We start from the raw sequence: 22735 nt of genomic DNA on the forward strand, positions 1-22735 counted from the left end.
TTGTTTTTTATATTGAGCTACATGAGCTGTTTGTATATTTTAGAGGCTAACCCCTTGCCAGTTGCTTCGTTTGCAGTTCATCACATTGGCCTCCAGGGCCTTTGTGCTGGGCTCCTTTCTCTTTTTTGTCCTCTAAGCCTTGTGATCTTTCATTCGCTCACTCACTGCTCCATCTACACTTTAGTAGTCAGACACAGAGCCTTAGAGCTGGAAGAAACTCAGAGATGAACAAGGCCATCTCCTCAGTTCCGTTTTTTGGGTGTGGGAAGTACAACATAACTCACAGCTTCTTGGAAAATTGTTGCTGGCTGTGGACCCCATTTCCACCTCCCATTCTTTCCCCAGGCCTCATCAGTCACACACCCGTCCCCACCTTCTGTCAAAGGCTCCGGTCACCTCCAAACCCAGTGGCCCCATGTCTGTTGTTCCTTTGCTTGTCCACCCAGCAGAATTTGGTACAGCTGGTCACCCCCTTTTCTTGAAGGGGTCTGGTTTCTTTTGTGAAGCCACGTTCTCCTGCCTTGTGGCAGTTCCTGGCTGGCTTCTCTTCTCTCAGCCATCAGCTAGGAGCACCCCAGGCTCCGTCTCCAGTTCCTTTTGCTTCTCTGTCTACTCACTTTCCTGGGTGACCCCATTCACTTTCATGCCTTCACCGATCGCATGTTTGCTGATTTCTGCCGAATCTCTACCTCGAGCCTTAACCTTTCCCCCAAAGTCCAGAGTTGAACAAGTAATCGTACACTTATTATGTATTACCATGTTTGTCTAACAGTCAGATCTAACTGGACTAAAGGAGAGCTCCTAATTTCTCTCCTTCCCACAAGTCACTTCTCTCTCAGTCTCACAAGTAGCACCACCAGCTGTCACCTTCCCAGACCAAAGATTTGGAATTATCCTTGGTTATTCTCTGCCTCTTACCTCCACATCCAAGTCATTGGAAGTTCTGCTGACTGCCTACAGAACACAGCAGCCTCTCCATCTCTGAGGGCTCCTCTCCAGACCAGGCCTCTACCACCTCTCCCCTGGGCTCATCTGTGAGCCTCGAGTCCCCCTGCCCTCATTTTGCTGTCCTTACACAGCAGCCAGAGTGATCTTCTCAGATCAGATGCCATTCAGTTCAGTTCAGTCACTCAGTTGTGTCCGACTCTTTGTGACCCCATGAACCGCAGCACACCAGGCCTCCCTGTCCATCACCAACTCCCGGAGTTCACTCAAACTCACGTCCATCGAGTCGGTGATGCCATGCAGCCGTCTCATCCTCTGTCGCCCCCTTCTCCTCCTGCCCACAGTCCCTCCCAGCATCAGAGTCTTTTCCAATGAGTCAACTCTTCACACGAGGTGGCCAAAGTACTGGAGTTTCAGCTTTAGCATCATTCCTTCCAAAGAACACCCAGGGCTGATCTCCTTTAGAATGGACTGGTTGGATCTCCTTGCACTTAAAACCTTCACCATGGCTCTTTACCACTTAGAATAAAGTCCAAACATTTCCCCCTGGTCTGCAGAGTCCCCAGTGTCTGGGCCTCACTCCCTTCCTTCCTCCTCTTGTCATGCTTCTCCTTCACCCCACAATCTAGACTCTTCTCTGGGCAACCAAGCATCTTCCTACTTTCATGATTTTGCATTAATGGTTTCCTCTGCCTGGAATGTTCTTCCCATGGTTTGATTCTCCTCCTCATTCAGATTTCAGCTTTAACGTCACCAACTCGGAGAGCCATCTCAGGCAACCCAGTCTCTCTCTCATTACCCTGTTTTAATGATCTGTGTAATGAGGTTTTAAGCAGTTACGCAGTTTTTTTCTTACCAGTCTTCCTCCTAGACTCTAAGCTTTATGAAATCAGGGGCCGTTGTCTACCTTATTCCCCGTTGTTCTCTTAGAGTCTCTGGTGCTGCCTGTCCCGCATTAGTTGGTGGTGGTTGTGTACCTGTTGAATGAATGGTGAACTTATTAGCAGAACCAGACCTAGGACATAAATTTTCCTCTTTTGTTTCATATCTAATTTATACCAAGATTTCTTTTGCCAGTAAAGTCTTTCCTGCCTGTTAAGTTATTGTGTCTCCTGTATACTTAAAGGTTATGTTAAGATTTCCAAAAACAGTTCCAAAGCCACATTACCTTTAATTCATTCTGATTTTAAATTTACTTATAAATTTCACCTTTCATTTAAATATGATAGAAAAGACCACGTTCAGTGACATTTTGTGACGTAAATCACTTGGTTTTAAAACGTTTTTTTCCATTTGTTCCAATTGGCTATTATAAAATGGCCATTTAAGGTACTTTCAGAAGTTGGGAAAAGCATGTTTCCATAGCTGTGCCTGGTTTTTACCTCGTGATAAAGATGTTGGCTGGTGATGGATCCAGTCCTGGGCTTGGGGATAGAGGGACCAGGTCTGTTGCTGCTCTTGACATGGACTCACTGTGTTACTTCCTACGTGTCAGTTTCTCTTCTTAAAAAGTCATTAATTCATCATCACAGTGGATTTTTTAAAAAATCAGGACTACCAAAATGTACAACCAACTCTCTTCAGAGCAGCGGCCCACCTGGAGCCTCCCAGCCACAGTGCTGTGAGGAGGCTCAGCCCTGGGGACCCTCCCCTGAGACAGAATCAGGCAGCCAGACCTGCAAAAGCTGGTTTAGTGGGAACCAACAGGTATCAAGAGATTGCTTCTGCTCCCTTTTCTCATGCTCTTGAGTGTGCACAGTGGCATGTTTTTATGTTTTTATTCAAGTGCACTTGATTTACAGTTTATGTTAGTTTCAGGTATACAGTGTAGAGATTCATTTTTTAGATTATACTCCATTATATGTAATTATGAGACAATGGCTATAATTCCCAGGGCTTACAGTATATCCTTGTTGCTTATCTATTTTCTGTATATTATTTTGTATCTATTAATCTCCTACTCTTAAATTGTCCCTCCCCTTCCCTCTTCCATCTGGTAACCACTAGTTTGTTTTCTGAACCTGGGAGTGTTTCTGTTTTGCTATGTACATTTGTTTGTATTTTTTAGATTCCACATATAAGTGGTATCATACAGTATTTGTTTTTCATTCTCTGACTTATTTCACGAAGCATAATATTTGCTAGGTCCACTGATGTTGCTCCAAATGGCAACGTTCCATTCTTTTTTATGATCAACTAACATTCCATTGTGTGTATACACTAAATCTTCTTTATCCAGTTAGCTGGTGATGGGCTCCTGGGTTACTTTCACATCTTAGCCATTATAAACATTGCTGCTATGAAAATTAGGTGCATGTATCTTTTCAAATTAGTGTTTTCCCAGATGCATACCCAGGAGTGTAAATATGGAATCATAGGGTAGTTCTATTTTTAATTTTTTGAGGAACCTCTATACTGTTTTCCATAGTGGCTACACTAACTTACTTTTTTACTCCTCCTGTGTATATACTTTCTAGGTTTTATTCTGTTTTAAGATGAGATGTCCTTTTATTTTTCTCTGGCTCTCGTCTTCCATATAAAAGTGACCGTGGAGTTCTCCCATTTTTGCTTCTCTGATAACTCTGTGCACTTGCAGAGTGGAAGCCTTCCTGCTCATTGGTTTCTGAGGATGCTGCCTTTGCCCTGAGGGGATGTGGGAACATGTATTTGTGTATCATTGCGCCTCATCCAGAGTCACGTTTAATTAAAAGACAGCAGCGGACTTTGGGCAGTGGAGGAGTGAACTTTGGACTATTCCAGCTCAAAGAGGCCTCGAAATCTAGATAATTCCTTGTTTAATAGAACCTATATAATTGCCTATTTTAAAATTTCCAGACCACTTTTTCTGTTTTGAGGGATGTTCATAACTCAGAACTTCCTGGATCAGGAAGCGGGTTTTATTTGCACGGTAAAAGACAGGTTTGGGCATTTTGAAATATTGTGGTTTGGGTCGTCAGAGTGATACACTTTCAGTATTTTGCTTAATGTGCCAATATTTGTGAATTCTGATAATAAGCAGAAAAAAGACAAGCTCATTTCACTTATCTCCTGTTGTTTAAAGGTAAGTCATAATAAAACTTGATTTTCTATCCTTTCACGGGGGAAAAACAGCTGATGAGAGTTCAGTAGCATTTTAACACCAGAAGTCTTGAGACAGAGTAATTAAGAATAGCTTTTCATAACTTTAATGGTCACTAAGAGACTGTAGACTTTAGCCTCAGTGGATGTAGTGGTCTACTCATCTGGCCAGATTTTTGCTTCTTCAGGAAGACTGTATGAAGACCCTACATGAATAGAAAATTGCCAACAGAGGAGAAAGCACCAGCATTTAAAGCTGGCACCTCCCATCAGTGTGAAGCACACTTAGTCTTTTTCTTAATTGACTCAAGCATAAAAATGAATTACCTGAGGACCTTTAGGCCTGAATGACCCATTTCACTCCAAATCCATTTGTGTTCCTTATCAGCTTATGTTTCTAATGAGAATGCACTTTCAAATTTACTTTCTACATAGAAATATCAGTCTGTTTTTATTGACTACAGAGAATTCTGTCTTCTGAACTGTGTCATAATCATCTCCCCTTCACTGAATATTTGAGACGGTTACCAAGTTTTCACTGTTTCATATGACTACAGAGAATTCTGTCTGCTGAATTGTGTCATAATTTGTGATCATTTCCTCTTTGTTGAACATTTGAGATGGTTACCAGGTTTTCACTGTTATATAAACAGTGTTGCTATGAAGAGTCATTGTATAATTTTTGCCAGAAAGAAAGACCGATTCCTTGAAGCAAATCCCTAAAAATGGAAATATACCAGGTCACATGTATATTTCTCCTTACTCTATTGGTAACACATTTTCTGTGAATATAACATGTCATTTTGCAGTTCCCACCAACTTTGGAATTTCTTTTTATTAGCGTTTGCTAGCAGTAACAGATGCATCATGAATCTAAAATTGCCACACTTCCAGGTCTTTTCCAGTCCTGCAAATCAGGACTGTCCTTCTGTCCTTCTTATTAGTCTGTCCTTCGCATTCATTCTCTAGCATCTCATAACTTCCTTTGGGGCACACACAGTAAGTACATCGTTCTTCTTTTCATGTACTTGATTCTCTCTAATGCCTGAACCCGCCCCCTCAAAGTCCTGGCATTAGACTCCTGTATCCCTGCCCTCCTCACACTGTAAGATCTCCCTAAAGTGAAAGTCGCTCAGTCGTATCCAATTCTTTGCAACCCCATGGACTATATTAGTCCATGGAATTGTCCAGGCCAGAATACTGGAGTGGGTAGCCTTTCCTTTCTCCAGCAGACCTTTCTGACCAGGAATCGAACCTGGGTCTCCTGCATTGCAGCCAGATTCTTTACCAACTGAGCTATCAGAGAAGCCCCACTAATTAGATGCTCAACCAATAGCCCTGCTTTTGTTTGAAAATCAAGTTTGTGTTACGGAAATTTGAGCTGATTAGCTTCTATTTTAAGTAGCTAACACATTAGGAACCACTCTCTGTATTATTGATTAGTTTGGGGGGTTTTTTAGTGGGGAGGAAAAGGCTATTTTTCTTACTTTCTTAATTTAGCAACTGGACACATTTCTTAAATCCTCAGAATCCTGGCCCCGTACAGTAGCTTATTTGAGTGCACATGTGTCCTGGAGCTTGTGAGCGATTCTGTTTCTTGCTCTGTCTTCCACAGTTCAAGTGACTTTTTCATATGCGTGAAATTTCTTGATGCCTTCAACTTTCCAACTGTTTCAATGGCTGGGAGCACTGCTGGGGTAGGACCCAAGCAAAACCAGTTACCTAGACCTTTCTGAGTCTGGAAATCTGGGGCGGGGAGCATAAAGCTCTTGATTTAGAGAAGCTGATAGCCAGTGCTTAATAGTCAACTGGAAGTTATTTCAAATTCTCTGGCAAGCTGGTCTTCTCACCAAAATCTACAGTACCCCCAGCAAGGAAGCCAGCTGTGCAGGAACCACAGCCTGGGGCAGGGGTCTGTGCCCTGTGGGCTCAGAAGTTCAGTCGTGTCTGACTCTTTGCAAACCTTTCTTAGGAGTGTAGCCCACCGTGCTCCTCTGACCATGGGGTTTTTTCAGGCAAGAATATTGGAATGGGTTGTCATTTCCTCCTCCAGGGGATCTTCCAGACCCAGGTATCGAACCCGCATCTCCTATATTACAGGTGGATTCTTCACCACTGAGAAATCGGGGAAGCCAGGGTGGGGGCTTACTGTCTGCATTTGTTATCCTGGGCTCTTAGGCAGCTGCAGGCAGAAGGAGCCAAGCCTGTGTGAAAATTTTAACCGGGAGAGAGTTCTCAGGGGAAGCCAGAGATCTCCAGTCTAGGTTCAAGCCTTGGGAGTAACCTTGGGACAGAAAGTAGAAATCGAAAGTATCAGGTGAGGAAGCAGGGGAGGGCGGCCCAGGAGTGGGGATGTTAACAGGCATGAGTGGTTCAGAACATCCTCTTGGGACAGTTGTAGCCCCATGGTACGTGGTCAGTTGGTTGGTTTAAAGCTCTCTGTGGGATTTGGAGCAAATCTGTTAAATTCAGAGAGCTTCTGACTCATAAAGTGGTATTTGGACTGGATGACTTCCAAGGCTCAGTCTGGTGTAACATACTTTTACTTTGGTTCATTTTATGACTTCGAGAGCATTTAATGTTTATGTTTTTAATTTTCCTCTTTATAATTTGAGATCTTTTCCTAGCTGGTGTCAGATACCATGTATCCATGATACAAGCTAATGATGCTAAATTAGCTTTTGCAGTCATTTGGTGTTTATATTAGTTTGGTTGTGCATGCTCAGCCATTTTAGTATTGTCTGCCTCTGTACGACCCCATGAACCATTGCCGCCCAGGCTTCTTGGCCCATGGGATTCTCCAGGCAAGAATACTGGAGTGGGCTGCCATGCCCTCCTGCAGGGGATCTTCCCGACCCAGGGATCAAACCTGCATCCCTTTTGTCTCCTGCAAGCCCTTAGCTGGGTTAAGAAACTCAAATTACATTAGATTCATATTGTTCAAAGCCATATAAGAATGTTCAAATCAGGAAATAGTTGTCTTTCATAACAGTACAAATATGTCAATACTTAGTTCATTTTTGGACTACTTTTCTAGGAAAGATGTGTTCTGGAGTAAAGCAGCAGTCTCCACCTTGCGGGGGTGCGGGGGACGAGCCCCAGAGATGGGCTCCCCAGGTCACATTCCCCAGTCAGTCCCTGCCTAGGCTTGACTCTAGGTACATCACATAACCTCCCTGCATATTAGCTTCCTCTTTTACAAAACAGCCTTCCCCATGGCTCAGATGGTAAAGAATCTGCCTGCAATGTGGGAGACTTGGGTTCAATCCCTGGGTCGGGAAGATCTCTTGGAAGAGGGCATGGCAACCGGCTACAGATTCTTACCTGGATAATTCCATGGACAGAGGAGCCTGGCTGGCTACAGTCCATGGGGTCTCAAAGAGTTAGATACAAGTGAGCAACTAACACTTTCACACTTTTCACTTTTGCAGAATGAGGATAAACCTTATAGTAACATTGTAAAGATGAAATGAGATGTATATTTAAAGCTGTCTGTTCAGTGCTGGCACATGGTTATGCTCTATCAATGTGAGTTCTGCTAAAGGTGAGATGTTTAGATATGGATTTTGAGGCAAAGGATTTTTGGTTTTTATCCTCACATGTTGGCATACACTCTGGTTCCCTAGAATTTCAAATCAGTAATACAAGTGATGGCTGTCACAGAGTCAGTGTTTTATTTGCAGTAGCATCTTTCCCCAGTTGGCATATGATTTGTCTCTTTGGTTTATTTACTCTCTAAGTAGGGGGATTTGGCACCATTGTCCACCAAAATCTATTTTTTGAATTTTTCTGAGCAAGAGCACCATGCTGACCATGAAAAGAGAGAAAGGTCAGGGTGCTCCTGGTTAAGTGGATGGTGGGGAGGAAACCGAAGGCATCGCTGGGGGTCTTAGGGGGGATTTGATGATCTGGTTGGAGAGATTGTATCCAGGGCAAGTACGCAGATTTCCTTTGGGGCTTGTGGTAATCCAGTAAGTGAATTATCTGTTTTTACTAGCTCCCATGACTCATAAGAAAGCATTGTGTTGGTCCTTTCAAACCTGCACACCTGCCTACCCAGGAAATCCTCTTGCCAGCTTGAAGCTGGGCTGTTTACCTTGATAACACACCTTTAGTTGAATGCCCTTCCAGATCATTAACGCAGGGCTTTGTTGCAAGGCTGCCTCGACTCCCATCTGCCCAGATCCTAATTACGAATGCCTCCTCGGCAGCTCTGCCTCTCTGGGGCTCCAGGGACCCTGGGTCAGTTTGCCGCGACGTCTAGATACAGATCTCTGGAGCCCGTCTGTGGAAAGGAAGGTGAGGAAAATAGCGGCAGATGCTGTCTTTGTCTGGAACGGTGGCCTTACCACCACCACCATTAGCAGCTTGTCTGCCTCACCGTGGAGAATGTTCTAAGGACAGAGGCTGTTTTGCTCTGATTGATTGATTGTTCTCTGACTCTCTCTCCTTCCTACCTCCCCTGTTCCCCCCACCCCCAAGTGCTGGATTCTTCTCTGTCGTGGTCCCATTTGTGTTTGTTTTTCAAACCTGTATTTATTAATTGCTATAGCATGTGGGGTCTTAGTTCCCCGGCCAGGGATAGAACCTGTGTCCCCTGCAGTGGAAGCGCAGAGTCTTAACCACTAGACCACCAGGGAAGTCACAAGGTGGCCCCATTTTTTGAAGGCAGTCTCACTCATTAGGGCTTCCCTGGTAGATCAGATGGTAAAGAATCCACCTGCAGTTCGGGAGACCTGGGTTTGATCCCTGGGTTGCAAAGATCCTCTGGCGGTGGGCATGGCAACTCACTCCAGTATTCTTGCCTGGAGGATCCCATGGACAGAGGAGCCTGGCGGGCTACAGTCCATGTTGTAGCAAAGAGTTGGCCACAACTGAGAGAGTAAGCACAGCACAGATTTGGATGTGTGCAGACACAAACATACACGTGCATACACAACACCAAAAGCTACTAGGCTGATTGATACTTTGTGAGTAGGTTTTCACAAGAACTTTCATACAAGCTATGTATACCCCGCTCATTGATGCATGTTTCTCTCTCTGCCTGCAGGGGAGTTGCTGAGTCAGCCCAGACCAGAAGGAGTGGCAGAGATCATCTGCCCCAAGAACGGCAGCGAGCGAGTGAATGTTGCCTTGGTTTACCCACCCACACCAACTGTGATCAGCCCGTGTTCCAAGTGAGTTCTGATCCCGTAGCCCCCGTCCCTCACTCTTGGACCTGCCTCAGTCATTGTAAGAACAAAAAAGCCCGCCTCCCGGGGCAGACCTAGTTTTCTGGGTGATAGCAAAACCATGGCTTATACAACAAACTAGGAGCTTTCATGTTTTGTTACTTGTGGTTTTCTTTTGCTCATAAAAGTTAGAGCATTTTAAAATCGCTTTCTTGAGATATTATCCACATATTATACAGCTCACTCATTTAAAGTATATGACTATTTTTTAGTATACTTGCAGGTATAATGCAACCAAAGAGAGCAGTGTTTCCTTTTAATTCTGCCATTGCTTCAGAAAACAGTGAGAGCTCACTAAGTAAGAAAAGCTGTAGGAAACCTGAAGTGGACCCCTTTTTTGCCTGTGGGTCTCTGATTCTCTATCAGTCCTGACAATCAGAGGCTGTATAGTTTGCCCAAACCCTCCCCAAAATTGACTTAAAGACACAGAACATACCTGTGTGAACTTTCATATAGCGTTAAACTCAGATGATGAATTTAGGTTAACTCATCTGTTTGGCTTTTTCTGTAGTGTTAAGAACCCAACAGGCCACTTTTACACTGAGATGAAATACCTTTCTTTCTACTGCAAATCTTGAAAAGTAGCCATCCCTGGTCATCTGGGTGATATGAGCAAAGGATTCATGAAGGAAATTTCCATTTTTCTTCTTAGTTGAGCATACAGAATTTTTTTTTTTTTTGCCCCATATCTGAGCTTTGTGTAGGGAGGTTGGAAAGTTCACACTGGAGAATGGTGACCTGTCATGCATCCTGAGAAACTTGCTATGAGGCTGCATTCCTGAGAGCTTGGGTGATAGGAACTCATGTCTCTCGACCCTCCAAGGGTCTGCAGAGTGGGGGTCTGCAGGGGCTTTCTCATGCATTCGCAGCTGCCCCCTTTTCTCTAAAGCAGCTGACTCATTACACAGAATATCCCTAATCCATCTTTGCTGGAAAACATCACTGAACACCCAAGGGAAACTTCTCTCAAGCTCTTCTCTTCAGAATGCTTTTGAAGGTTAACATGTACATAGTGTTAATTCATCACTAGTATATGAATAGTATGTTGATCCCGTGAGACCTTGACGTGCTTGTTAGGATTACATAGTACCCAAGCAGGAATATTCTACAGCTTTTCTTATTTAATGACCATTCCCCAGTCCTGAGCATAGCAAGCAAAATGTTACCATTCTTTGAATTGGTCTCCGCTGGTCCCTCTCTTACAGATAGGGTGAGGATAAAAGGATCTTACAGAAACAGCAAGGTCTGGGATGGAGGGAAACGACTGTTCAATAGACTCTGCATGGGTATAGATTTTCCTGAGGCAGGAGAGATGGTAATGTATTGTTTGTCATAACTATGTGGCATTTAGTAGGCGAGATCGAGGTCGGAGTTAAAATATCCATGTGTTCAGAAACCACAGTGGCCCTGAGCTGCTGTTATCGGTGTCTTTTCATGGGCTCCTGATGTCCTGCAGAAATGCTATCAGCTCCCCTCTCACCCAGTTTCTTATACCTGATATGAACAAGCAGCTTTAAAGTCTTGGGTAATCAGAGCCTCATGGCCTGAGACATCGAGATGCTGGAGGGGATACCTTTAGTGACTGACCTGCTTTGGACCCAGCTCTGTGAATAGTTTTGTTCTGAAATGGGTTCTTTTAAAAGGGGTCTCATAGAATGGATGGTAGGTTTAGAGGGTAACTCTCAATTCTAAATAAAGGAACATTCTGGAGAACAAAATATAAACCAACAGGCCCTGCATGACCCCAGTGTAGGCTCTAATTTACAAGTGGACAGCAGTGTACCAAATGTGGGAGATTTGGAAACCGATGAGGAAAACTGTCCCAGCAGGTGGTCCTTAGGTCCACACAGCATGGGTCTAAGCCTGAGACTCGGGGTCTCAGCAGGCAGCAGAAATGGGGAGACTGGAGTTACTGCCTGGGTTTTGCAACTCCAGCCCCAGTTAACTTAGGCAAGTCACTAGAGAGTAACCTTTCATGACTCTCTCATCCCCTGAAACGCAGGTCGATGGTCAAGATCAGACTTCCTTGATAAGGCATGGGTGTCAGAAGTTCTAGGGCTAGGCACTAGGCTTTAAGAAACAAGAGTCCCTCAGATGGTCCTCGAGTGTGTGTGCTGGACGTTCTCCTCACTGAAGTTCTCCCGCCCACCCCCGGCCCCATGGCTCCCAGGTAGGAGGCCAGCAAGTCTCATCTTCAGGAGAAATTCTTAGTAATCATGCAAGGACAACAGGCACCAACCAGAACCATCCCAGGAAAGCCAGAATAATCACCCGATTCTTAGGTCATTGATCTAGATCTTAGTATTTTTTAAAGAGGCATTCTAAGCTCTTTGACCAGTTTCAGTTCAGTTCAGTCTCTCAGTAGTGTCCCACTCTTTGCCACCCCATGGACTGCAGCATGCCAGCCTTCCCTGTCCATCACTAATTCCCTGTTTGACCATTTTGTGCCTTTCCCTTATAGGTCAAATGAGACTGGTCATTAACAACCTGCCTCAGACCACATGTAAATTAATGGTGCTATGCTGAGCTTTACAAGCAGAAACCACTGATGACTATTATTTGATTGGATCTTCCTTATCATTTTTTAAAAATTTCTAGCTGTTTTGTTCCCCTGCAGAGAGAAAATAAAGAGTAAGTAGTGATTAAAAAAAGAGTGACTTACTCTCATTAAGTCACTTTGGGTAATGGTGAAATCTCTACCAGCATTTCATTGGGAAGAGGTTACATGAATTGAATGGAATGCCTGTCCTCATACACCTCACCCTCCAGGGAGAAACCTAGTGTCTGAGTGACTCCTTGGTGCCGACTCCTTGGTGCCTTTGCTGATTATCAGACAGAAATATGAGTATTTCCGTACTCTGGTGATCCTGGGCTGATTTTCAAAGATATCTGCCTTCGAGATGAGATGAAAGTTCATTTAGTAGCAGATTTGCTGGGTTGCTTTGAAAACTTCTCATCCTAAAGAATATGGATTCTGATACATTTTTTAAAGCTTTATCTGTATACTTTCATAAAAGGTGCCTATTTAATGGTTCATATATCTATAGAGTTGGACAACTATCGTCACAGTCTCATCCTAGAACATTTTCATCATTTCAAAGAGAAATTTCATGCCCACATGCAGTTGCTTCTGTCTAATACAATACCCGGCTCTATGCAGAAAATAAATATTTTTACTGCCACTTTCAGTTATGGCCTTGCTCCCTGCTGTGTTGGTATTAAAGAGATTTGTGAGTTTTAAAGAAATTCATATGAACACTTGTTATCCCTGGCCCAGTGCTGTCTAAGGGCAGTGAACTGACCTGCTTCCCCCACTTCCCCCTCTGTTTACTGGACGATAGAAGGGAAATGGTGTTTCTTGGAGAGAATGAGTTCCTTCAGAACTCTTTTTCTTTTAAAGTATAGGGCACAATATTTTAAAACCCCGACTTTAGTTTTTTAGAGCAGTTTTAGGTTCACAGTGAAATGGAGCACAAGGCCCAGAAAGATTCCATAAATCCCCCAGCCACACACACACAGCCTCCCCCACCAACCACATCTCCCACCAGGGGGGAACATTTGTCCCAGGTGATGAACCTACATGGACACCTCCTTATCACCTGAAGTCCATTTTTTATATTAGGATTCACACTTGGTGTTGTACATTTCATGGGTTTGAACAAATATAGAATGATGTGATACTGCAATGACGCATTGCAGTATCACACACAATATTTTCACTGCCCTGAAAATCCTCTGTGCTCCCCGTTTATCCCTGCCTCCACTTTTAACCCTTGGCAACCAGTGATTTTTTTTTTTTTTAGCTTTACTAGGGTAAAATTGATAAATAAAATTGTAAGATACTTAAAGGGTACATTGTGATTTGATATCCACATGCACTGTGAAAGGATTCCCATTACCTAGTTAATTAACATATCCCTCCCTCACATTTCCCCTTCAGAACTTCTGAGAGGCAACCTCACTGACCTTTAATCTGGACATTAAAGGGGTACTGAGCCTTGGTCATTAGGGATCAGAGGGGGTAAAAATATTTTTTCAGTGGGGAAAGCAAGGAGAAAGTAGAAGAAATTTATTTTTAGAACTTTTATCTCTGAATTCCTGTCTCCATTTTATTGCTCTACAGGTTGAAATACTTAAAATTCCAATTTGGAAGGGAAGTGTGAACTTCTTTGGGGAAATGGCAGCTTGCTGTTTGCCTTTCATTTTTAGATACCTTAGAATATTTCTCTTTTTCATTTACAAACAGATTTCCTTCCTTTATCAAAGTATATATTCTGAAAAACTGCCGTTTAACTCAATTTGTCTACTGATTTTCATTTAAAAGATGGGATCTAGAAGGTTAGCTATGAATATAGCTAAGACATGTCTTTTACCTTTAGACATACGAGAGATACATTCAATAGGTAGAGACAAGATAGCAGCGTAGAAGGACACATGCTCACTCCAACTCATGAAAACACCAAAATCACAGCTAACTGCTGAACAACAACAACAAAACACTGGAACCTACCAAAAACAGATATCCTAGCTCCAAAGACAAATATAGATGCCACAACAAGATGGTAGAACAGGGGCACAATTGCAATCAAATCAAATTCCATTCCCGCCTGGGTGGTTGACTCACAAAAGTAGAAAATTATTGTAATGCAGAGGTTCTCCCATAGGAGTGAAACTTCTGAGTCCTCTGTCAGACTCCACAGCCTGGGGGTCTGGCATTGGGAAGAGGAGCCCTGAGAGCATCTGGCTTTGAAGACTTTGTTTGATTGTAGGAATTCCACAGGACTGGGGCAAACAGAAACTCCATTCTTGGAGGGAAAACACAAGACTCATGTGCCCCAGGACCCAGGGTAAAACACAGTGACCTCACAAGAGCCGGGGCCAGACCTGCCCGCTGCTATCGGAGGGTTTCCTGTGAAGGTGGTGGGGGGTGGAGTGGAGATTGTGGCTCACTGTGGGGACAAAGATACTCTCAGCAGTAGTTTTGGGGAGTACTCATTGGCATGAGCCCTCCTGGAGGCTGCCATTTTTTCACCAAGACCTGGCCCCACCCAACAGCCTATAGGTTCAAGGGCTGGGATGACTCAGGCCAGACAACCAAAGAGATGGAAACACAGCTCCACCCATCTGCAGACAGGCTGCCTAAGGTCCTCCTGAGCCCACAGCTGCCCACCTCTCCCCTTAGACCAACTTCCTCCACCATGAAGCACACAGAAGAAGCAAGAACTACAGTCCTGCAAAACAGAAACCGCAGTGACAGGGAGTTAGCCCAAACAGCAGAGAAACAAGTCCCAGATGAAGGAACAAGAGAAGACCCCGGAACAGCTAAGGTGAAGAAGATATAGGCAAGCTACCTGAAAATGAATTCAGAGGAATAGTAAAGGTGATCCAAGATCTCGGAAAAAGAATAGAGGAACAGATAGAGAAGATACAAGAATGTTTAACTAAGAGCAGGGCTTCCCCGTTGGCTCAGTGGTAAAGCATCCGCCTGCAACGCAGGAGACGTGGGTTTGATTCCTGGGTCATGAAGATCCCCTGGAGAAGGGGATGGCTACTTACTCCAGTATTCTTGCCTAGGAAATCCCATGGACAGAAGAGCCTGGTGGGCTACAGTCCGTGGGGTCGCAAAGAGTTGGACACGACTGAGCGACTGACACTGTCGCTGTACAGAGTGCGGTAGTACAGCATCTTTATTTCAAGTTAGATCTGTAAGAGGATGACTTCATTGAACTTCCTGCTATACAACACGAAGAACTCAGTAATGAAGACCTGATGGAGTTGGAGGTCCAGAGTAGGGGTGAATAGAGACAAGAGGAAGAAGTAATTGAAGAACTGGAGAGATTCACCACACAGGAAATGACAAGGGGGTTTTCCTTATTTGAAGAGGCGTGGTTAATTTCTGAGGCACAGGACTCAAACATAGAATGGAACAGGAAGGCTTTGCAGCAGCCATTCACAATGCCACCCAGTGGTACCAAAAAACTGAAAGCATTTCCTCTAAGATTAGAAATAAGACAAGCCACTATTTTTCAACGTAGTTTTGGAAGTGCTAGCCAGGGCAATCAGAGAAGAAATTAAATGAATCCAACTAGGAGAAGAAGAAATAAAACTGCCACTCTTTGCAGATAACATGATATTACACAGAAAATCCTAAAGATGCTACCAGAAAACTACTAGAGCCCATCAGTGAATTCAGCGAGGTTGCACGATACAAATAAATTGGGAGCTTGGGATTGACATATACACCCTGTTATATTTAAAACAGATAACCAACAAGGACCTACTATATAGAGCACAGGGAACTCCACTTAGTATTTTGTAATAACCTAAATAGGAAAAGAATCAGTATATGTATATGTAAAACTGAATCACTTTGCTGTATACCTGAAACTAACACAATATTGTAAATCAACTATAGTCCAATATAAAATAAAAACTATTAATTAAAAAAAACTGGAGTGCAACTTACATTCTTCCATGTGGTCTCCTGATAAGGTACTCCTGATGATAAAAGACAAGGCTGAGACTGCATTTCAAACTTGGATTATTGCGTGTATACTGGAGCATTCCAATTTGAGTCAGATTCCAGCTACTTACTGTTTGCAAGTATTCTCCAGTGTAGAATGATTACTTTGCATAGGAATTTTGGCAGTTACATTGTTAAGACAAGGATATTTAAGACCGATTCAAATAAGCTTTTGTAAAAAGTAGGATGAAGAAGATTCTGTGGTCTTTATCTTACTAGATGGGCACAGTATGTTTAAATGCACTCAGATCAGTTAGTATGGACTTGATTAAAAACTTTTTTTTTAAAAGGAATGGATGAATTTGACTTAATCACAATGGAGAATTTTTCACTGAACTCAGGGTGGGGATGGGATGATATTTCACAAGAAAAAGAGGCTGAAATGTGGAGGTTGCCTGTGGGGCGTGTCACACTGATTTGCATTGATTTGTTTTGTTCTCTGTAAGGAGTAAGACAGCTCCCTGCCTTGTTGCTGTCACTGGCTGGGAGGAACAGTGTTTCTCTGATTATTTAGTCTCCCATCCGCCACATTGATACTGGAATTTGTTCCCTCTCTGCTCAGGTATCTCCATACTTTCTTGGACAATTAAGTGGAAAAGATAGTGCTTCTTTCCCTTATGCCATCATTTTTACTGTACCCAATCTGTGACTTTAGGAGCACCAATTTTTAAGGGTAAGTCTCTGGGAAGCAGAGAGGGTTTCTTAAATAGATATGGGCTTCCTAAGGACTTGGAGAGTTTAGGGGGAAATAGTGGGAGGATGGGTTTGGGATGAAGAGATTCCAAAGAGCTGGACACTTTAAGATTACAGATCTTTTATCCAGAATCAAGGTGTGTTGGGGATTTAAGAATAAGAAAATTGCTTGATTCTTTTGCCTGATTTACTATAATGCATATATCAGTAACCTTAGATCCTTTTTGGAAAAAAAAAAGTCATTTTTTTAAAAACTCATGTAATGCAGGAACTTAACATCAGGAAAAGCTCTGATTAACACAGCAAATAGGTTTTTTAAAAGCAGTGTTGGTATTTATTTTCCCAAGCCTGTTTGATGGATTCTGGAGTTATACCTCCAAGTTTGAATCCTGTGATTTGTTGGGGCTATGACAGGTGCAGGGCACAGCAGCATCATTTCGTGGGCTCATTCGGTGCGTTTTAGAGAGACCTTTGCAGGGAAGACATTTACCATTATTCCTTACACTGAGTGTCATTCAATAAATTCAGCTGTTATTTCTACTAGAAATATTAGTATGCATACTGTGGATGACCTATAAAGGGAATAATTTTAAAAATTTCAAAATCCAAATATAGATGCTTGAGTAAAATCCACTCACTGACTTACCTAGGACCGTCTAGTGTGTTAATGAGGTGACTGTGCACAGCAGGTGAGCGTGTGTGCTGAGTGTGCAGAGAGCAAGCGGGCTCGCCTTCCTGCCCACCACTGTGAAGGGGTCAAGGTGAAGTACACACGGTTCTATGAGGCCACCTACAGCTAGTTAGTAACATCAGTGTCCTAACCGTGCATTCCTGGGATAAAGAGACAGGTGGGATCCTTCCTTTCGTATTCTCAATGTCTGGACGATTGACATTGTGGGGATGGAAAAATGGAGATATAGTGAGGCCAACCCATCAGGAAAGGACTGCTGGGGGGAAGACAGTTTATGACAGTTCCTTAGAGCAGGGGGCAGGCGGGGTATGGGGGACCCAAGGATACAGGGAGAAGCAGCTGGAGGGTCAGGAGGCCGAGGGCGGGGGAGGAGCTGTGCGAGGAGCCCCTGTTGTGGTTTCTGTGGGAACGTGCGGGCAAGGCAGGGGGCAGGTGCAAGGTTGGCCGGTTCCCTCGGGCTCTGGGGCATAAAGACCGCCTGAGTCATGTGGAGCCTGGCCCTGGAGTGATTAGAGCAGGTGGATAGTGGCCTGGAGTGTGGCTCCCGATAAAGGGCGTGGTCAGGGGTGTGGACTCTGGATTCCCTGGTGTGGAGCTGAGAAGCACACATTCGCATCTGAGTTGTTGACTGTCTCTGGGAACTAACTAGCTGATGCTGGGAGGGGCTACCCCTCCGGGGTGAGCAAAGCGTCAGAGGACAGAAAAGAGCTGCTTAATACAACATGGTATGGCATCACTTCAGCCTAAGCTCCTAAACACCCTGAGTGTGCTATCACACCCCAGGAAGGGCAGGTTCTGTGACCTGGGAGGATTTAGGGTCAAGCCTCCCACGCTGACCTCTCCTTTCTTCTGTGGGATTCTGTGGGCTACGTGGCAGCTCCCCTGGATGTGCCAGGGTCTCCATAGGTGTGCAATGTGTCCTCCGCCCCAGAGCCCTTCAGGGTCTGTGCCTCCCGTCTCCAGGGATGGCCTCGCCCTGCACCCGCTGCCAGGCTGGGGGTCGGGGTGTCTGTTCACTCTTCTCCCCCTCTTCCCATACTCGGCCGTCCACAGTGACCTGTTGCCCCACCTTGTCAGTGCACCTTATTTTTTTAAGGAATTGTTTCCATCTATTCAGCTCCCCAAGTTTACGTGCAGAACTTTCCCACATCAGCGTGTCTTGAATGAGTGAAGCTGGCCATTGAGCTCTATCCTCGGCCCGTGCTTTGTAGTCGTCCTGTCTCTGCCAAGATCCCTGTGGGTATCTCAACCTGCCTCCCCGTTGCTGGTCTCTTTGTCCTCTAAACCAATATGATCTTTCAACAGCAGACCCCCATCACCTTGCTCCCTATTGCAGAACCTTGAATGGCTTCCTGGTGATTACAGTTCAAGTTCAAAATCCTGGGCAAGACCCACAAGGCTTCCCAAGCCGACCCTGGCCCCGCTTCTGACACGTAACACTCCCTTACTGTGAAGGGTCAGCCACACCTGGCCTCCAGCCGGCTCTCAGTCCTCGGCCAGCTGCCACCCCTTCTCTCCTACCTGATGACACCCATCATCCCTGTGACCCAGGCCACGTGTCCCCGCCCCTGAGAAGCCAACATCAGTCCTTCGGACTGTGCTCAGCCCCTCTTTCCTTCTCATCTCCTCCACCCTTCTCATCTACCCCTCTTAAAGCATGGCTGTCTTTTGCCTGAGACTTTCTCATGCCATCCTATTCCTCCTTCATTCAGCAAATGTTTGTTGAGTATTTGCCCTCCACGAGGCCACTGTGCCTAATGGCAGAAAGTGAAGAGGGACTAAAGAGCTTCTTGAGGAGGGTGAAAGGGGACAATGAAAAAGTTGACTTAGAAGTCAACTCAACGTTAAGAAAAAAAAGCTAAGACCATGGCATCTGGTCCTATCACTTCATGGCAAATAGAAGGGAAAAATATGGAAACAGTGACAGACTTTATTTTCTTGGGCTCCAGAATCACTGACGACAGTGACTGCAGCCATGAAATTAAAAGATGTTTGCTTCTTGGAAGGAAAGCTATGACAAACCTAGACAGCATATTAAAAAGCAGAGACATCACTTTGCCAACAAAGGTCTGTTATTGTCAAAGCTGTGGTTTTTCCAGTGGTCATGTATGGATGTGAGAGTTGGACTATAAAGAAAGCTGAGCGCCAAAGAATTGATGCTTTTGAACTGTGGTGTTGGAGAAGCCTGTTGAGAGTCCCTTGGGACTACAAGGAGCTCCAACCAGTCAATCCTAAAGGAAATCAGCTTTGAATATTCATTGGAAGGACTGATGCTGAAGCTCCAATACTTGGACCACCTGATGCAAAGAGCCAACTCATTGGGAAAATACCCTGATGCTGGGAAGGATTGAGGGCAGGAGGAGAAGAGGGTGGCAGAGGATGAGATGGTTAGATAGCATCACTGACTCAATGGACATGAATTTGAGCAAACGCTGGGAGATAGTGAAGGACTATAGTGAAGAACCTCACTATAGTGAAGATAGTGAAGGACTGGCATGCTGCAGTCCATGGGGTCGCAAAGAGTCAGACATGACTTACCAGTTGAACAATAATAACAAGCTGTGCCAAGTGTTGACAGTACTGACAGTACAAAAATAACAGAGACTCTAAGAATCAAATCAGGAATATAATAGCCTCCTTGGGGAGAATGGGAACCAAAGATACAACCAGAGAAACCTGTGTCTAATTCCAGTTAAAATGTGATGCCTGCAATGACAGGTGCATCGACAAAGCCCTGTGGACACAGAGGAGAAAGAACCCTGCCCGGAGAATTGGGAAGAGCCCCAGAGGGAGCATTTGAGGTGGATCTTGTCGAATGAGATCCGAGTTTGAGATGGAAGAGCAAAGAGAGGTGGGGGGGTGGGGGTGGTTAGTGATTGACAGCTCTTCTCTTTCCCTCAGCACCCAAACAAGAAAAATGATATCCATGTGGAAAAATGTTCAAACCAGGTTTCCTTTTTCTCTGAACACTGGAATATTCCCTCTGGGTGCCCTTGATTACGTATCCTTGTGTTTCTCAGTCTTACGCGTGGCTCAGGGGAGCAGGCGGCCAGACACAACTGTCTGTGTTTCTCAAGATTTGCTGGATTCAGTGAGAAAAACATGACGTAGCACCTGCCCCACATGAAGCCAGAACTCGCTGCACCAGAGTAAACTGCTTGGCTGGAGTGGTGTTTTCACCCTGCCGTCCTCTTTACACTTCGATGTATGGTTACTTGATTTTGAGGCAGTTTTCAAAACCTTCTCTGCTGAGAAGCTGACTATATTAACAGGCCTTCTGAAAGTCCCCATGGCTTGGTGCCAAAGACACATGAAACTACCCCGAGGGCCCCACATATTCCAGCCTTGCTTTTTGCTGTCAAGCATAGCTCGGAGTCACATGACCCTCTTTAAAGGCCTGCTGTTCACTGGTGTGTGCCCTTGGGGAAGTTATCTAACCTCTTGGAAACTTAGCTTCCTTTTCGGTGAAGGCAGAGCCTACCCGCTAGAGCTTTAAGAGTTAAGGATTCATCAAATAACGCACTATGGTGAAGGCGGCCACTCCTGGCGTGTAGTAAGTGCCTAGAGAATAGAAGCTGCCTATTTTTGGTGACGTTATTGATCCTATGCTCTCGGCTGATTCTTGTGTGTTAGGTAGATACTAAATTATCAGTTTCCAGAAAGTCAGGCAGCATTGAGAGAGAGATGCCAGCGACTTCCCTGGTGGTCCAATGGCTAAGCCTCCACGCTCCCAGTGCAGGGGGCCCAAGTTCGATCCCTGGTCAGGGAACTAGATCCCACCTGCCACAGCTAAAGATCCTGCATGCTGCAACAAAGACCGAAGATCTCACCTGCTGCCACTAAGACTGGATGCAGCCAAATAAATAGCTTTGAAAAAGAGATGCAGGGTGGAGGGTAGGGGAAGCAGATCTATTAAATGTTGCCAAGCACTTATGTGTCATGCTCATCACGTCATGCGTCATCACGTCATGCGTCATTACAGGAAAGCTAAAATAAGGGATGGGAGCATCTCACACGTTTTCATCTAACCATGTTATCTGAATTGAATGCCACTTTGTTTAAAGACGGTAAAGCGTCTGCCTACAGTATGGGAGACCCGGGTTCGATCCCTGGGTCGGGAAGATCCTCTGGAGAAGGCAATGGCAACCCACTCCAGTATTCTTGCCTGGAAAATCCCATGGGCAGAGGAGCCTGGTAGGCTACAGTTCATGGGGTCGCAGAGTCAGACACGACTCAGCGACTAAAGTTTAAACTTTAATTAGCTGGTGCTGCAGCAGCTTCTTCATTTTCTGTTCATCTAACTCCAGCTTTTAGTTTGACAGTCTTTAAGTAAAATCATGCTTTGAGTCCAGACTGACACTCTTTCTCACATTTTAGTATATATTTCTACTTGTAGAGAGTTATTTAGTGTGTCTGCGTGTGCTTCTTGAAAGGGAACAGTGCTATGTTTGGAGTTCAGGGTTCTTAGTTAAGCTGTGAAATTACAGTGGAATAGGTAGTTATGGCTAATTTATCTAGTTCTTTATGTCTGAATTTAATGTCATGAACAGAAATGTTTGACTAGGTTTCTAGTGAAAAAGCCTGTTTCCTTTGTAGGAACATTAGCTGTCTGCATTTACTATTTTACACGGAGCTCTACAAGTAGACATGAAAATCTGTGGCAGAAAAAAAATTTTCGCTTGCTATTCTCATAATTGAGAACATCATTCCGTTTCCCTGGTTCATTTCTGTGCTTTCTTCTCATCTACCCACATAGGAAGAACGCTGGGGAAAAGCACAGAAACCAGTGACTTCTACGGCTGTGGGATTTCCATGGAGAAAATAGCATCAGAACGTACCTGGACCATCTTCTGTACCCAGCAAGCCCTCCACACTCCCAGGCGTGTTCTGTGAATTCGCGTGCATGTGTGTTCAGGGTGCTTTCGAGCAAGGGAGCACACCTAGCCTGTAGATGAGGCGGGGAGGGTGCAGGGGGGAAAAGGACGGGAGAGACTATGGAGCAAGTGTTTGACAACCTGAACCTCAGAACTGTGATCCTCCAAGGAGAGCGCTACTTGAAGAAAAGAAAAAATAATAAAGTCGAATGGCTTCTCAGGGATTTTTTTTTTTTTTCTGTGCACATATAAGCCATAATTCCAGTACAGGTGGCAGTATTCAGAGCACTCAGATTTCAGTTGTTAAATGTGAAAGAGGGATCGACTGACCATTCATTGCTGTTCCATAACTAGTGTAAAATATGTATACGTTTATCTTTATTTTTATAATACACAAATACATTTAAATTTATACAGTTTGAAGCTTCTAGCATTAGTTGACACTGGGTGCAATATTCTGATGAGAACTGTGCCAACACGGGGCTGATTTCTTACTTTAGTATTAGACGTGTTGTTTATTCTTTAAGCCTTCACAGATTTAAAAAAAGAAAAGATACCTATCTCTTTGCTCATGGCTTCAGTGTTGGTTCATAGAGGTTGACAATAATCATCAAGAACCTTAAACATGCGTTTCAGGCAATAGCTCCTCCTCACCTTTTCAGTAAAGGTCCCTGGTCACTGGGTGATAGTCTGATGGAGG

General features: G+C 44.4%; 1 protein-coding gene across 2 annotated transcripts in view; it reads left to right on the forward strand.

The window, feature by feature from the left end:
• MFHAS1 (multifunctional ROCO family signaling regulator 1) overlaps nt 1–22032 on the forward strand; it is a 108538-nt gene extending 86506 nt beyond the window's left edge. Inside the window, exons 2-4 of one of the 2 annotated variants that reach the window (XM_068971958.1) lie at nt 9074–9200; nt 16340–16450; nt 21918–22029. In XM_068971958.1, coding sequence (XP_068828059.1) covers nt 9074–9200; nt 16340–16367 — 155 coding nt within the window. In that variant the 3' untranslated portion in view covers nt 16368–16450; nt 21918–22029. Of the gene's footprint in view, nt 1–9073; nt 9201–16339; nt 16451–21917 lie in introns of both variants that reach the window. The other variant, XM_068971957.1, reaches the window with a different exon arrangement.
• The last annotated feature ends 703 nt before the right edge of the window (nt 22033–22735 follow it).

This window comes from Capricornis sumatraensis, chromosome 4, assembly GCF_032405125.1.
Source record: "Capricornis sumatraensis isolate serow.1 chromosome 4, serow.2, whole genome shotgun sequence".
Classification (NCBI taxonomy): domain Eukaryota; kingdom Metazoa; phylum Chordata; class Mammalia; order Artiodactyla; family Bovidae; genus Capricornis; species Capricornis sumatraensis.